This window comes from Propithecus coquereli, unplaced genomic scaffold (assembly GCF_000956105.1).
Source record: "Propithecus coquereli isolate 6110/MARCELLA unplaced genomic scaffold, Pcoq_1.0 Scaffold86, whole genome shotgun sequence".
NCBI lineage: Eukaryota > Metazoa > Chordata > Mammalia > Primates > Indriidae > Propithecus > Propithecus coquereli.
The window spans coordinates 2371674-2387141 of NW_012154840.1; the positions used below are offsets into that span (position 1 = coordinate 2371674).

Consider the following 15468-nt stretch of genomic DNA (forward strand, 5'->3'; position numbering starts at 1 on the left):
CTTACTACTGTTTATCCCAAGGCAAGTTGCTTAACTTCTCTGAGGTTCCATTTATTTATTTGTGTTAGAAACTTTCACAGTTTTATTAGAAAAACCAGGTGAGATGTTATATGTGAAAGTACTTAACAAAGTGGCAACCCAGAACACAATAGACATCCAATAAATTTTCCATAAATGAATGAATTCCCATGCCCTTTCTTCTGTAACAGGTGTGTGGTCCTCAAATTTATGCACGTATTTCCTCAATTCTTCATGCGCCCTTCCCTGTGCATTTTTCTGTTAGAAAGATTGGAGATTTTTACTCTCATTCAGAAATAAAGGCCTTCATATGGAAGAAATTTATTTTTACGTGTTAGAAAGAATTCATGTATTTATTGTATCTTAGTAACAATATACTATTTACTGAAGAAATTTTTAAGATACAGTATCCAACTTCTATTTGGTTGGAAACATCTGTAAAAACTTGATCTAGGTCTGTTTAATAAGAAAATGCCTTGAATTTCACAGAGGAAGCAGGTAAATCCCATCTTCCATTCATGTCCCACATTTTTCACACTCTGTCTTCACTATCACACCCCTATGACCACGACTATCACAAAAGAAAACACATATTTCTGTTGTTTCCAAGGTTCAATGAAAGAAATTGTCTGGATGGTAATTCTGGCCTTTGGAAAATGCCAATGAATGTAGGTAAACCAAGTCATAATTGAAGAGTTATTTTAGCCAGTCATTGATGACCCACTCTCCCTGCTCATGAGGCGGGAACGGGTCACAGAGCTGCCATGGCGGGATATTTGGTCACGAAACTCTGAGGCCATGAAGTAATAGAGAATTGGATCCAAAAGGCAGCAGAGACTTGCAAGGCACAGACAAAAAGGGTGGAAATACAGCGTGCTTCGGACAATGGGACAACTGCTAATGATGGTTTCCTTTACCATGGTATAAAAAACAAAGTTAATATGATAGGGACTGAAACAGATGAAGAAGACTGCAGCACACATGAAAACCATCCTCAGTGCTTTCTGCCTCTCATTGATCCCTTGGAAAGCCATTGGCGGCTGTCTCAAGGATATAGTGGTTTTCCAGGTACACCATGCGATGATGGTCACTGGGATCACAAATCCTGCAAGCTCAGCAACTGTAATCATCCCAACCAAAGCCACTGCATTCATTTGCTTGTAACCAAGATCAGCAAAGCAGGACTTGGTGCTGTTGGCTAAGTCTGTGCTTCTCAGGATGGGAAATGGCAAACAGGCAGTCCCCACGATGACCCAGATTGCAGCACTAATGCCCACATCATATCTACGTTTCCAGTCTCTGGCCCTGAAGGGCTTGAGCAGAAAGAAGCACCTCTGAAGACTGATGCATGTCAGGAAGCAAATGCTGGCATACATGTTGAGATACTTCAGGTAGAAGCACAGTAGGCAAAGGGCCCTCTGGAAAGGCCAGTGGTGGCTGATGTAATAGTAAATCCGGAGGGGTAAGGACAGCACGTGAGCAAGGTCAGCCACAGAGAGGTTGATCATGAAAATGATGGCTTTATTTTTCTTGCTGATGAAGCGACATAGAACCCACAAGGCCATGGTGTTGGCCAGAAGACCAGGGATGAAAATCAGGATGTAGGTGGTTGCATAGAGGGAGTACTGAAATGTCATATTAGGGACATTGCAGTCAGTCTGAGAGATGCTGGTACTGTTGCTGCCCATCTTGAATGTTTCAGTATGTTCATCGAGGTAAGCCATAGAGTTATGATCCCTGCCCAAAGCAAAGGAAAAAAAATTATAATGGTTAACTGGTTCTTTAGCTAACATGCGTATCTCTCTTTTATATTCACAGAGACATAGAATATTAGAATTAGAAGGGACCTGTTTAGATGGAGAAGGAGAGGCTCAAAGAAGACATATTACTGATCCAAGGTCACCCAATAAATCAGTCAGGGAATGATAGAATTGTCCCTCAACTGCCCTTCAAGGTACTCTAAGTTGTGTCTTGCAGGCAAGGGTGTGTTGAAATATTCAGTATCTTGCTCTCACCACTGCAAAAACAGTATAGTATTTGAGTATATTTATTTTGTCTCCAAAATTGTCTTGCCCAAAGCTCTGCTTAGAGTGAATACTGCTCACTCACTCCCAATTTCAATGGTTGAAATTCATCCTCACCTTTTAGGTCTTCTTGACTCTTCTTTGTCTACCACCTTGACCACTGGGTGCTGACTTCCTACCTTGGCACCCCAGCACTTAGAAAATGGCCCTTCCTCCTTGAGCCTGCATTGCCAGTGTCCTGGCTGATTTTCAGGACCTGGGAATGTAGCTTCCTTATTATTCTGTCATAATAACTTGTGACTCTGAGCTTCTCCTACAGTTTGTCTCTCTCCCTTGTCTTGGGTCTCATTCCAAATTTACATGAAAAACATCAATAGTATATGAATTCAGATGAACTAGGATATTTCTCTTCATGTCATCTTGAAAGGAAAGAGACCAATTCTACCTCTAAAAGAAATCCTATACTGGTGTGGCAACATTGGCATGGCAGATTATCCAACTACCACAATGAACATTGCTTAAGACTCCAGCAAAACAGAAACACCAAAACCATTTTTTGGAAACAACTGAAGATTTAATGTTTTTTATCTATCAAAGTAATTATTATAAGAAGAAAACTTTTTGGACTTCCTTAATCATATTTTATGCTTTAGTATGCTTTTTATTACATATTATATTAAGACACAGGAAAAGTAGAGTAATCTTTACAGCTGTTCAGGGCCTGGTCATGGAGTTAAGCAGATTGCCTGAAGATAAGAATGGTGGGAGAGCACCAGACTCATTATTTTGCTTTAACTATCTTGTAGAATTGCAGACTGGGAAAGACATTTGGAAATCACCTAGTTCAGCCTCCACATGATATAGATAGAAGAAGCAAGGCCTAGAGAGAACAGTTTGTTATGGCCACACAGTGATTAAATGGATGATCTGGGGCTGAAATGGGAGGACAAGGTACCTAGTCTTCACACACACCCTTCTCCCCATCTTTGCATTCCTCCCAAATTGTACAAACATAACTTCTGTGTATATTGTAGAAATATTTATTTCGAGCTGGAAATTTAAGAAATAAAGCCATACAATTGTCCCTCAAATGGGGTAAGGGTTTTTGTTGTTATTGATTTTATTTTGTTTGGTTTTAAGTAAGTTTATAAAAACAAAGGAGTGACCTGGTTTTAGATTCTCCTTATAAGTAGAATGGCTTCCTATATCATGTTAAGACCTGCTCTAGGAAATAGAGATGTGATAAAAGAACAGAATTTACAGATAAAAGAGTGTCTGTGTTATGAGTTTCCATTACTCTAAAGGCTACTTTCACTTTTCATCCTCTTCTATTCCATCTCCCTATTCGGCTTATCATGTGTGATATGTCTTAAAGAGCCATGCAGTCATCTTGCATATGTATGTGTGACTTAGAATGAAGGTTGGAGGAGTGCTCACAGATGGAAAGGCAAGAAATAATGATCATGTTGTAACCCTCGAAGATGTACCCCAGAACCTGCAATGGAAGTTTTCATGTGTTTTATCTAATTTAATTCTCACAACTGTCTTAAGAGGTAGGAACTACTATCACTCGCAGAATGCAGATGAGGAAACTGAGGTTCAGAGAGATTCAGTAAATTGCCTGAAGTAGCAAAGCTAGAAAACGGTAAAGGCAGGACTTATTGTCATTCCTGGCTTGCTCCAAAACCTATGCTCTTTCCACTATGTCACTTGCCTCTCCCTGACTAGGAGACATCTCTTAATAGAATGAGGCTGGCTTAACTACCATTCATCTTGACACATAAAGAGTACATTACAGCAGAGACTTTCTAATCCTATAGTAGGACCTTATGATCTTACAACATTAGGATTCCTCTAGTTAGGCAGTCAGGATGGAACTAAACTAAACACCTGTCCCCATGCATGCAACCCACTGTCTTTGACTTCATCCCTCCCTACAACTGACTGACTTCAGTATTGGCGCTCCTTCTGCTATCATGAATTTTTCATGCAAAGGCTGTGAGAGAGCAAAGCAGGCTGCCTCAGGGCATCACAATTCCAATAACTGAGAACAGCTCACACCCACCCAAATCGCACTTCCACTTTTGCATTTAACAGACATGGCTATTTGTTTTTGCGTCACTGGTGTAGAAAGTTTCACTTACCAAAGAGGCATGTTTTGTTCACACCTCTGTATTAAATAATAGAGCCTGATTAGGCCAGAACAGCAAGCTAGAAGTTAAGTTCACACGTTCTTTTTTTATTGTGGGTTTTTATGACTCTGTAATTCACAGTTCATTGTGAGCTTAGAGATTTGCATGGCCTGTTTTCTAAAATCTCTTCTCTCCTCCAGACTAAAGGGAAGATAGGAAGGGGTTTTTCCCCAAATCTTTTCAGTGACCATTAAATGTAAAATCCCCATGGTGGGGAGAGGCAGGGGGAATGTATTTGGGGTTGAGCAGAAATATAGATTCTCTTAGAGTGAGAACACTTAGCTTGCTGTGGATAACTTTTGTCATTTCTAAAATTTAAGAAAGGAGAAACTAAGAAGTCACTAGCAAGAAAGTGCTGAGTGGAAGTCCTAAAGTCAGAGTATGTTTTCTCTCTATCTCTTTCTCTCTCTCTGACTCTGGCTCTACTGTTGACTGTTTCTGAGTGTTTTGCTCCCCTTGGGTTATCAATCTCTCTCTCCTTTAATCTAAACATATCTTTCTTTCCTGTCTCATAAAAAGATGTGACATTGGTGATTCACTCCTAAGTCTATGCTTCCCTCTTCAGTCAATTCCGGCCAGATGCTCAAGCTGGAATGTGGGGTGTCATTCTGGCCCCTGTCACTATATTCCCCCTATATCCAATCAATTACCAGGTGATTCTCCCTTCTAAAAAGCTCTCCAATCCATCTCTACCTCCACTGTCACCATCCAAATCCAGGCCATTGTCTTTGCACCCTTGACTATTGCAACTCCCTTGCTGGAATGCTAGCACTCCAGTCTTGCCCCTTGCAGTTCATTCCCCATACCATGTCTAACACTGACAATAAATACAGCTATCATTTATTGAGGGTCACCATTTACTTACAGGCTAAACACTCTATTCATTATCTTGTTCAACCTCACAGAAACCCTATAATTATTTCCACATTACAAATGAGAAAATTGGGGCCTGGAGAGATTAAAGAAGTCATGCTGAAGTCACGAAATTTGCATGGGGTAGATAGAGGTAATGTATTAGAATTAGAACCCATGCTTGTCTCCATACTCCCTTATCTGTGTCATGACACGTACCATACTTAGTGACATTCCATTAACATGTTTTTCTCTTTAATTAGATTCTGTGCTCCTTGATATCAGTATCTACATTATCTCTTAACTCCTTCTAGCCCTTCTAACTCCTTACACACTTGGGGCCCAAGTGATCCTTCTCTGAAACATCATGCTATTCCCTTGCTTAAAATCCTTTTCTAGTTCTTCATTGCTTTTAGTATTAAATCCAACCTTCTCACCATGGCCAAATGGCTATATCTATTATGGCTCCTTTGTCCTTAAATATCACTCCACGCTAATTCTCTTCCTCATTCTCTATATTTCAGCTACACTGAGATGCTTTCAATTCCTCAAACAAGCCAAGCTTTATTTTCCTGATAAAGGATTCTGCATATGTTGTTCCTTCTGCCTGAAATTTTCTTCCTCCAAATATTCACGTCTGTTTCCTTTAATCTTAGTTTGTAGGTAAGAAGAACTTTACCACCAGCCTTATGTAGGTAATCTTACAAATCATTACATACACTCACACTCTCTATTCTTTCTTTTTGTAGAATCTACATTTTTAATTTAGGTGTTTTTTTAAATTACCTATTGGCTATTTCACCCACTATGCTGTTAGCTTCATTGGGGCCATAAAAAAGATTTGTTTTGTTTATCACCATGTAGCAAGGGCCTAGCCTGCTATGTAGTAGGCGTTCAAAGAATATTTGCGTAATTGGATTGAATTGCCTACACAATATTTCAAAGCCCTTGTTTATAAGCATTAAACAAAAATAAAAACCTTGATAAATTAAGTAATACATTTCTGCTGTTTATCTAAAATGTTGTTTTAAAATGTAGGCTATTAGCATCAATATTTCCTGCACCTTCCCTTTTCAACTCAGAAAAGCCATGCCTGTAGAGGCCTGAGAGAAAAATGAAAGAACCAATTTAGAAATCACATGTGGTCAGACATATCCTATAGGTAGAAACCAGCACAGTTCAAGTTCTCAGAGTACGATCAACACTATTATATGGACCTCAGGAAGAATGTAGTCCTTGTGATCTGCTTTCAAAGGCATCTCAGCCTTTTATTTTTGTTCACTATCATTCTGTGAAGGGTATACCTGCCTCATCTCATCAGCAAATGACTTCCTACCCACCTACACATGGGACCTGGAATGGGAATGAGGAGGCTGCATCTGTCGTCACTAAAGCTCTCCACACTTGGAAAGTAAACACAAAGGATAAATAATTATGCCTATTTACTTTTCTCCATGGCTTTCTAAGGACTCTGTCTGCCTTGGAATACATCACTCAATCAGCACATATTCAATAAGCTCCATCCTATGAAACCTGTGCTAGGTTCTGTGGAGAATATAGAATCATTCACCGTGGTTTCTGTTCCTGAGAATCTTCTTATCTTTTGGAGAAAACATTAAATGTATCTCCAACGCCATAATCAATGCATGGCAAGAATTGAAATGAATGGCACAGGTGATGAGAAACCCTAAAGTTAGCACAACATCATCCCTGTGAGATAAGTAGGATAGATACCAGTCCTAGTTTAGCTGATAAATAGATGTATTCAAGAAAAAGATTCAATACCTTTTTCAAAGTCACAGGGTTAGGTTATGGTGAAACTAAGATCAGAAACCAGATTTGTAGACCTCTTGCTTAATGCTCTTCTCACCATGTCAGGCTGCCTCTATCAAATTCTAGGAGATAGACCACCTTGAGCCAGAGAAGATGGTACTTTTCCTGAGCCAACTGCATTCTCCTATTGGTCCCTGTAGGGACAGGGTTGGAGAGAAAAATAGAGATGATGGCTAGGTAAAAAATAAAGTTTACTTCACCTGAATTATCAATTGTTCTCCTTAAATCCTAGAAGCCCTTCAGAACTGGAGTCAAGTCCCGTCTCTTCAAGAAAGTCTTCCATAAGCATGCCAGCCTGCACTGGTTGTCAATATCATTCACCTGGGACTTAACAATTGATGATTTCATGCAGCAAGCAGACATTCTGCTATGTGTGTATTTATATGCTAATTGCTGAGGATGGTGAAGTGGGGTGAGAAATTCCAGAGAAGAAAAATACATGGTTGTTGCCCTCAATAAGTTTACAGTCACTTAGGAAAGATAGACACAAAAATAACTAACCATAATAGATTTCAAAAATGTGCCATGCAAGAAAGATAATGAAGACATTCCTGTGGAAGCAGAAATAAAGCCTGCATAGAAGAAGATTGGAAGTGTGTAACTTGAAGGTTAAATCAATTTTCAACAAGGAGTTTTGGGGGTGGGTGGGGTGTAGGAGAACAAAGGATGGAAAAGGGATCCCAGGGATGAATCAATAACATTTAAAGGTCCCAAAGTACAAAAATAAATGCCTTTAGAAAAAGGAATAATAGGAGTGTTATCCCAGCTGGAGAATTGGGTGAGATGGTGGGGAGGGTGGAATGGGAAGTGAGAGTGAGGGAAAATAGTGAAAGGGAAAAGAGATTATAAAGGTAGATGGGGCCAGATCATATAAGACTTTGAATGTATTTCATGGGGAATTATTGAAGGATTCTGAGAAGAGATGTGATATTACCATACTTGGGTTTTAGAAAGATTACTCTGGCAACGATACTAAAGATGGATTGGAAAAATGGGATGTAGGGAATCCATATCAGTTGAAAGTAAGTAGGGTGACCAATAGTCCAGGTTTGCCTGGGACTAAGGGTTTCCTGGAACATAGGATTTTCAGGTGTAAAACTGTGACAGTCCAAGACAAAAGGAATAGTTGGTCACCATACTGCTACAGCAGTAAAGGTGATAAAAAATAAGCTCTGAAATTGGTATGGCAAGAAGATTAGAATTTAAAGTAAAAGTCATATACGGAACTGACAAGCTTTGAGGACTGTCTAAGGAGTGAAAAATAATTTCCTTTATAAAATATGTGAAATGTTATAAAAAGGTATCACAGTTTTGTACTCTTCCAGAACAGCGTCATATGTAGCAGCTAAAAGCATTCACTTCTCCTGACAATCTAAACCAATTTACCTTGTTTTTATTCTAGTACTTTCCAAATTTATACTCTCTGTCAAGCTTCATCAATTCCTGACTCTTCAAATAGTTTTCTTTCTCTAACATAATCACTGAGCTTCACTGCAAATTACACCATACTAACTTTCACCATACATTCCCAGAGATCTTAAATGTGTAAATGTCTCCATTTCTCCTAGTCTCATCTAGCAACCTTCCTCATCTTACTTCCTCCCCTAACCAGCCTAGATTAAGTAGTTGGTCAAATTAGCCACTCTCACACAAGCACCCACAACTTCCGTGTTCCCCATTCTTCTGCTGCATCAGCCTGGTAAGGCCCTAACCCCAGATCAAGTCCACAACCCTTTTTTCTCTTACTATCCAAATAGCTGAATGATCCTATTAAAAACACCAGAGTCTATTTGGAATGGTAGAACTAGAAATTAATGATCTGCAGCCTAAGATTTTTTTTTACTCCATCCTCTTTTTGCATGCACCTGATTAGTTAGTATCTTCTCCTATTCCTATGGGGGCTGTTCAGCACCTTCACAACACTACTAAAGCTTCCTCCTCTCTCCTGCCCTCCCATCTCCCATTTCCCATCTTCCTCAGCAGATGTTATTCCCCTTTGCCTCAAGAGAAAATTGAGGATATTGGGTAAGACTCAATCAACTTCATCCATTCTCCCTTCCCAGTATACACCATCTTATTTACAGCTGTACTCCTCTTACTTCCCAACACAATTGTCCCTCCCGTTGCTCAAGATGAATTCCTACACTCCTCTTATCTTTCTCAGGATCCTCTTTCATTAATTGTTCCCTTTCACTCGATCTATTTCAAGATCCGTTTCTGCCACTCTTAGATCATCATGCTGTCGTCCACTCTCAGCTATACCTTTGTTATCCAGCGCCTCCACTCCCAAAATAATTCTTCTCTTGTCTATGCACCTTATTCTGTTAATAGCTCTTTGTCACCTTCCTTTTCTTCCTAAATAAGCTTTTCACAATAGTTGTTCACACCAAATTGTTTTATTTTCCTCATTTTATATCCATTCTTTGATGCACTTCAAGGTGGCATACATACCCTCACAACCTCACTTTAGTCCCTAGTTCTGTGGTTGTGAACCAACCAAATAGAGATAACAGCAGAATTCTCACTGCCTCCAATATCAACCTTACAGAAGTAAATCCTCTTGGTGCCTCCAGTTTGTTGTGCTCTGTCCAGGGTACACACTACCTACCCCAAAGGTCAGGACCATAGTGAGGAATGCCTTTTGTCTTGAGAGATGAGTCTGTTGACAGGGTCCACAAACTCTAGAGGGAAAGACCAGAACAGAGTTATAATCTAATAAGCAGGGGAAAAAAAATAGCCACCGTCTCTGAGCTAACAAGATTTACTTTCAAAGTGTGGCTCTAAGGATGTTCCTGATAATGAAATTGGAATAAAGTTGTGACTGAGACTTCATCAAATGCCTTTCTCCCTGGAGCCCATCTCAGAGGTCACTGTTTTATTCCTCTCTCAAGGTCCCATCTCACCTCTCTTTTCTTTTTACTGGGCAACCCTAGTCACACTACCCTCTTTTCTAACTCCTACTGAATTTATGGACTGTACTATGAGAATGTCATCTCTCTGAGAGAAGATTCTTTATCTTAGACTTACGTATCATTCACTTTGCTTAGCAAAGGGTTAGGCTTGCAGTGGGGGATCATTTCATATGCATTGGTTTATAAAGGTAAGAGTATGGAGAATAAGCAAAAATTATCAGAGCCATAGATAATTTTACTTCTAAACTGTCGCCCATAAGCTACTCTTCCAAGCAGCAGTCATAATCTTTCTCTTTCTGCTATTGAGGAAAATGTAATCAAAGTAAGGATAATAGGATTGAAGTCTAAGAAATCTGCGTACCTGATAGTATCAAAGTCTGTAATTTCAGCTTTCTATTTGAAACCCAATAGGAACCCCATAAGCTTAAGTGCTAATTTGATCATTTAACACTTTATTTTGTGGAAATAACTATATGTTATCTCAGAACACAAAGGTATGTCAGATTTTTAAATACGATTCATTGGAGGTGAGTCCAAGATCTTCGTAGGTACCAATACCATCTACACAAAGAAAGCTGCTCTTCCCAACCAACTAACTAAATTTTGTGGTTTCACAAACGTACAGCTAAAGTGAGCTTATATTATTATGACATCAGAATTTATATCAGACTCCTGAGTCCCAGTGAAATATAAATCCAAGAAGTCTCCACATGCACCCTGTCAGTCACTGGCTAAGTCCTAATCATATGTTATCTCTAATTCTTGTAAGAACTCTGAGTTTATTATTATAATACTCCTTTAAAAATCGGAAAATGGTATCACATCAGGATTAAATGACTTTCTTAAAGTCAAAGAGTTATTATTATTTCAGTTGTAATAAAGCTCTTCACAAGAAGAGAAAGCTGAAATTCTTACCTGAACAACTAACTTGTTGCATGGGCAGAAAGATTTTTTAAAGTGACATTTCTGTGAATAAGACTGTTTCTCAAAGATGAAGAAGCTATTTTTAATTCTAGATCTAACACTTCTATGCCTATGCACTATGCATATATGGCAAATTACAACCCACCAGTTGTCAGGGTGGGATTATATCAAAACTAAGGATCTTTATGGAACTTTGTCTATGAACCTATGTCATAATAGATCTGTAGATGGAAGTACAGGAACAGTTTCTTTATAATAGGAGTGAGCTGAATGGGACAAGACTTGTTGTAGGATAGGGAAGACTCAAAAACAGTAGAACATATTGAAATAATACTAGATTTAAAGCTAAGAAATGTGGATTCTAGTAACTATTAAAATACTAACTCTGTGTTGCTCTGATGAGGACTTTCCTTTCTGTAAGTTTCATTTTCCTCATTATTAAAATAATACAATTTTAACTAGATGATTTTTAACTCTCCAGCTTTAATTTGGCATGTCTTTAAGGGCACTGCCCCTCTCAATCACTGCCCCTAACTAATACCACCAGCACTGCCAATGCTACCACTAATGCAGCCACCATCATCTTGACCCACACACTGATTATACTTTACAAACCATTATATATATACCACTAATCATTATTAAAAATATATATTGTGAATAATCAGGTCAGGTGATATAATTCCCATTTTACAGATGGGGAAACAGAGGCTCAAAAAACCCCACAATTTCCTGAAATATATATATATATATATAAAACTGATCTCATTTACCTGAAGATGTAAATTTAGCAAGTCAGGAGAGTACAACTTAGGCTCTGGGATTAATGTGACTGTTCTTTCCCTGGTACCAATTCTACAAATCTTCTTCATCTCACTTTTCCCTGTCTTTTCACTTCTCATCATTTAGTCACTAGCACCACTAAGTGAATATGTTTATCAAATTTACTTCTCCTATTTTCTTTGATGATAGGGCCAACCTGTGGGCCTGTCATCCTGAGAAGAGAAGGAGAAATTTACCAGAGAAGGAAGGTTGCTGAAAGGGGCCCCTCCCCCACTCTAGGGGACAACTTTTACATGCCATCTGGGAACTTAACTTGCTTTGCCTCAGCCTGCCTTTTTCTTCTTCTTTTAAATCCTAAAGTCCCACATGAATTGCCCAAGCCAATCTGATCTTCACAACCAGGGTGTTCTTCATTCAGGCACTTACAACCAGAGCCAGAGTAGCAATTAGAAATGGAAACTCTACTTTTTCCTGAATAAATTCAAATCAATTCCAAATAACCCCGTTTGACATCAGAAACACAGAGATGTGGCTATATTCTACAAGTCTAGACATTTTTTTTTTTGTTAAATAGAGGAAGTGAAAATTATTTTTATATTTAAAATGAATTAAAGCAAGTAGGCTATTCACAAACTAACATCTTAACATTTGAATTTGAAGTTCCATGCATAAATCTTAGTTGGACTTTAATCATTTAGGAAGAAGATCTAATAAGATATCATTCATTTTTTTCAATTAGAGCAGCATTTTATACGTGGAAAGAGTCATGCTTTTTGGACAGACCTGGGATCATATCATGACTCCGTTATTGGCCCTCTAGCCTGAAACAATTCATTTTATATTGCTGTTTTTCAGTTTCCTCATTTTTAAAATTGGGATCATAGTTCCTGCCACACAGATTTTTGTGAAGATTAAATGGAAATGTACGTGAAAGTCCCTATTTTCATGTCTGGTACAGAGTAAGTATTGAATAAATGTGAGTTCATTTCCTCTTTACTTATACACAGAGTTATCTCTCAGGGCCTTTGGTAGGATCTTCTATTTTTCTGGGTTTAGAAAATCCCCTAAAAACGTAGTTGTTAGAGATGACTAGAAGATCTAGAACAGTAATTCTTAAAGAGGAAGGGTGGAAAGAAAGCATTACTTAAAAACAAAAAAAAATTATTGTAATAAATATATTTGGAAAACAAAATTATTGTTCCTATAATACAAACTGCTAAAGTACAGATCTACAAAGTCTTCTTGGCTGCTGGGCACTTTGTGCTTGGAAATTCTCAGTGTAGTGGAGCAGGTTTTTTTATAAGTCCAGAGTCTAGTTCCTAAGAAGGCAAGTCCACAATAACCTTGTAGCAAAATTTTTATGTTTCTCAAAAGGAACCTTGGTTTTAAAAGATTCAGAAATGATGATTGACCATCATTGTCATTGTGGAAATCAAATTTCAGAATATTTTCTCTTTTTTTGTTGTTTCTTTTTATCATTTAAAAAAAGGGAAATTACTTACAAAACACTTGCCTGCGGTCTAAAAGTTGAAGTTCTTATGATAACATTATCTGAAAGGAGTATATTGGCCATTGAGAAAAGGTACTGGGCTCTCTTGGAGATCTGAACTGCATTTCCAGAAGGTCCTCTCTAGTTATATTTCCCTATTATGGCCCCATTATTCACAACTTCATGACATGTAACTCTTCTCAAATCATTGTATTGTTAGGAAGGAAATTAGAGACCATCTATTCCAAACCCTCCACCATTATTATTGAGAGCCATAGAAATAAAACAACTTGCCCAAGGACACACAATGAGTCATTGGCAGAACTTGAACTATAACCCAGACTTTTGGACTCTTTCTATATCGTTGTATCTACTTCATCACTCTACCTGTGATGCACGTGAACCAATAAAGCTTCCCTGAAAAATATACTGATCTGGAGCATAAAGTAAACCTTTTGGCCACAAGTTTTAAAATAAAGCATAGACCCCCTGCTAGCCATTGCCCTGATTGTTGGAAGGGCTGCTTTCACAACAAATAACTCTATTCTCTTTACTAGAGCCATTACAGAGGGCTATAGATAGCCTAATCTGCCTTGTAAGACCGTAACTTACTTATCTCAATCACAAACCACCTAGAAATATGCTCATTTATTTGGTGTCTTATGCTTTCCCACTGCTAGGATTTGTGTAGTCTGTACAACTTGAACTCAACAACTTTCCCAGTTGGGCCCAAAAAGGAACTACATTTGACCAAAAAAGGATCTGCGTTCAACAGGAACCATTGCAAAAACAATTTCCCCAAATGTATGACCTGATTCTCAGTATAGTTTAAACCATTTTCCACCTCAGTATACCTGTATATCACCTACTTCCGTCAGTGACTAATTTTACTGTGTTTCAATTGCTAAGAGACAAGCTCTCCAGTTAATAGAAATGGTAATGACACCCCACATCCATTTGAAAAGGCAAACTAAAAATATCTTCCTTTGCAGGATTCTTGGAACTGAGCTTACTTTTCTCCAAAAAGTTTTTATCATTCTATCTAGACTGATCCTGGTACCAACTGACTTGGCACAGTCTCCCTTCAGGGACTCCCCAGTTGGAAGTCTCCTTTTGACTTAGTCATCTTAGCTCAGAACTAGAGAGGTGCTAACACTCAGAGTAATAACAATAATCACTGAAAAGATAAGTGCCTCACTTTGGGGGCCTGCTATTCAGCAGAGCTGAACTTGAGTCAAAAATTAGTTTTCAGAGGATTAATGAACTCCTCTGAATAGACTCTGAAATCATCTAGGATATTTTCTTCTTTCCTAACCTAAAAACCAGCAGAATCACAAATACATTTACAGTTATCCTCTGGGACATGCAGTCTGCTGTAGGGGAAAGGAACATGAGTTAGAAGACACAGGTCTGAGTTCCAGCTCCACCACTAACTAGCTGGATGACCCTAAGTGTCTTCATTTCACTGGCTCTCAGTTTCCCCATCTGTATTATGAGGGATTTGGATCCCTAAGGGACCTTTCAGCTCCAAAATCTATGATCTGACTTTCTTTCCTTCTCTCCTGGAAGAACTTACTATTTGTCTCAGTATCTTTGAAAGCTAAATTTACCAAAGCAGGATCTTATTATATCTAAAAACCTTTATTTATCATACAACTAGACAAACTATACAGAACAAAAATTCAAATTGTCTTTTATTGGCTAAATATTTCAAGTTGTCCCAATGAGTCTCACTGAACATACTCTTTTTTTACCACTTTATGCCATCCTCCCTGATCCCACTTTACAAAAAGCCCTCATGAAAGAGTAATCTTTATCACAGACTCCATGCTCCTGGCATAATGGTGGAGACTGATGGCATTAACACTAATTTTGGACTCTAGTCAGACTCCTTTTGTAAGAAATCTGAGATGAGAAACTGGGGACCATTTCAATTTAGACATTGTCCCCACATCTGCCTCTGTCCTGATCTTCATGCTCCCACTCATCCTCCCACATGGAACCACCATTTCCCAGGTGCTAGGCGGTAACTTACCGTTGAGCTCAGCCGGGACAAGCACTCTTGTTTCTTTGCAGGGAGCTAGGGGTAAAAAGTCTAACTCTAGCGACACGGATCCTGTTGATAACTGGTACATTTGTTGTTGAAAGAGGAAGTTGAGTGCATCTGGTGTCTCACCACAGAAACCTTATTTGCACAAACCAAAGGTAAGTCCCTTTAGCAAATGATGCCAGTCAAGTTTTATTTTTATTTCATTGGTGCAGAGAAATTGAAAGAGCAGGGAGTCAAAGGCTATGCACAAACAATGACTATATACCAGCCTTCCTCACTGTTCCCCACCCTGTCTCCTTCCACCACAACCCACATACATATCTGTCTCACTAGATTCCAGTAGGTTTCATGGCAATATGGGATTTGCTGGCAAAATCTGAAGAGTGTTTAC

At 38.6% G+C, this 15468-nt stretch overlaps 1 protein-coding gene across 2 annotated transcripts; it reads right to left on the reverse strand.

The window, feature by feature from the left end:
• Positions 1-307: 307 nt before the first annotated feature.
• On the reverse strand, positions 308-15226 carry LOC105826178 (putative P2Y purinoceptor 10). 2 transcript variants are annotated; one of them, XM_012664106.1, is made up of 4 exons: positions 15063-15226; positions 13041-13089; positions 9487-9631; positions 308-1755 (listed from the first exon to the last, which is right to left on the reverse strand). In XM_012664106.1, exons 3-4 carry the CDS (start codon positions 9543-9545, stop codon positions 720-722), a joined length of 1095 nt encoding a protein of 364 aa, XP_012519560.1. In that variant the 5' UTR covers positions 9546-9631; positions 13041-13089; positions 15063-15226; the 3' UTR covers positions 308-719. The 2 variants fall into 2 exon arrangements, with proteins under 2 accessions (XP_012519560.1, XP_012519561.1); XM_012664107.1 differs by lacking the exons at positions 9487-9631; positions 13041-13089.
• Between the last annotated feature and the right edge of the window lie 242 nt (positions 15227-15468).

What these genes read in the sequence shown, in the direction of transcription:
- LOC105826178 (XM_012664106.1), bottom strand. Translation starts at nt 9,545, where the DNA reads ATGGTCCTGACCTTTGGGGTAGGTAGTGTGTACCCTGGACAGAGCACA. An exon ending in CAGAGCACAACAAACTGGAG is followed by an intron (nt 1,756 to 9,486) that starts GCACCAAGAGGA and finishes TGCTTTGGGCAG; the next exon opens with GGATCATAACTCTATGGCTT.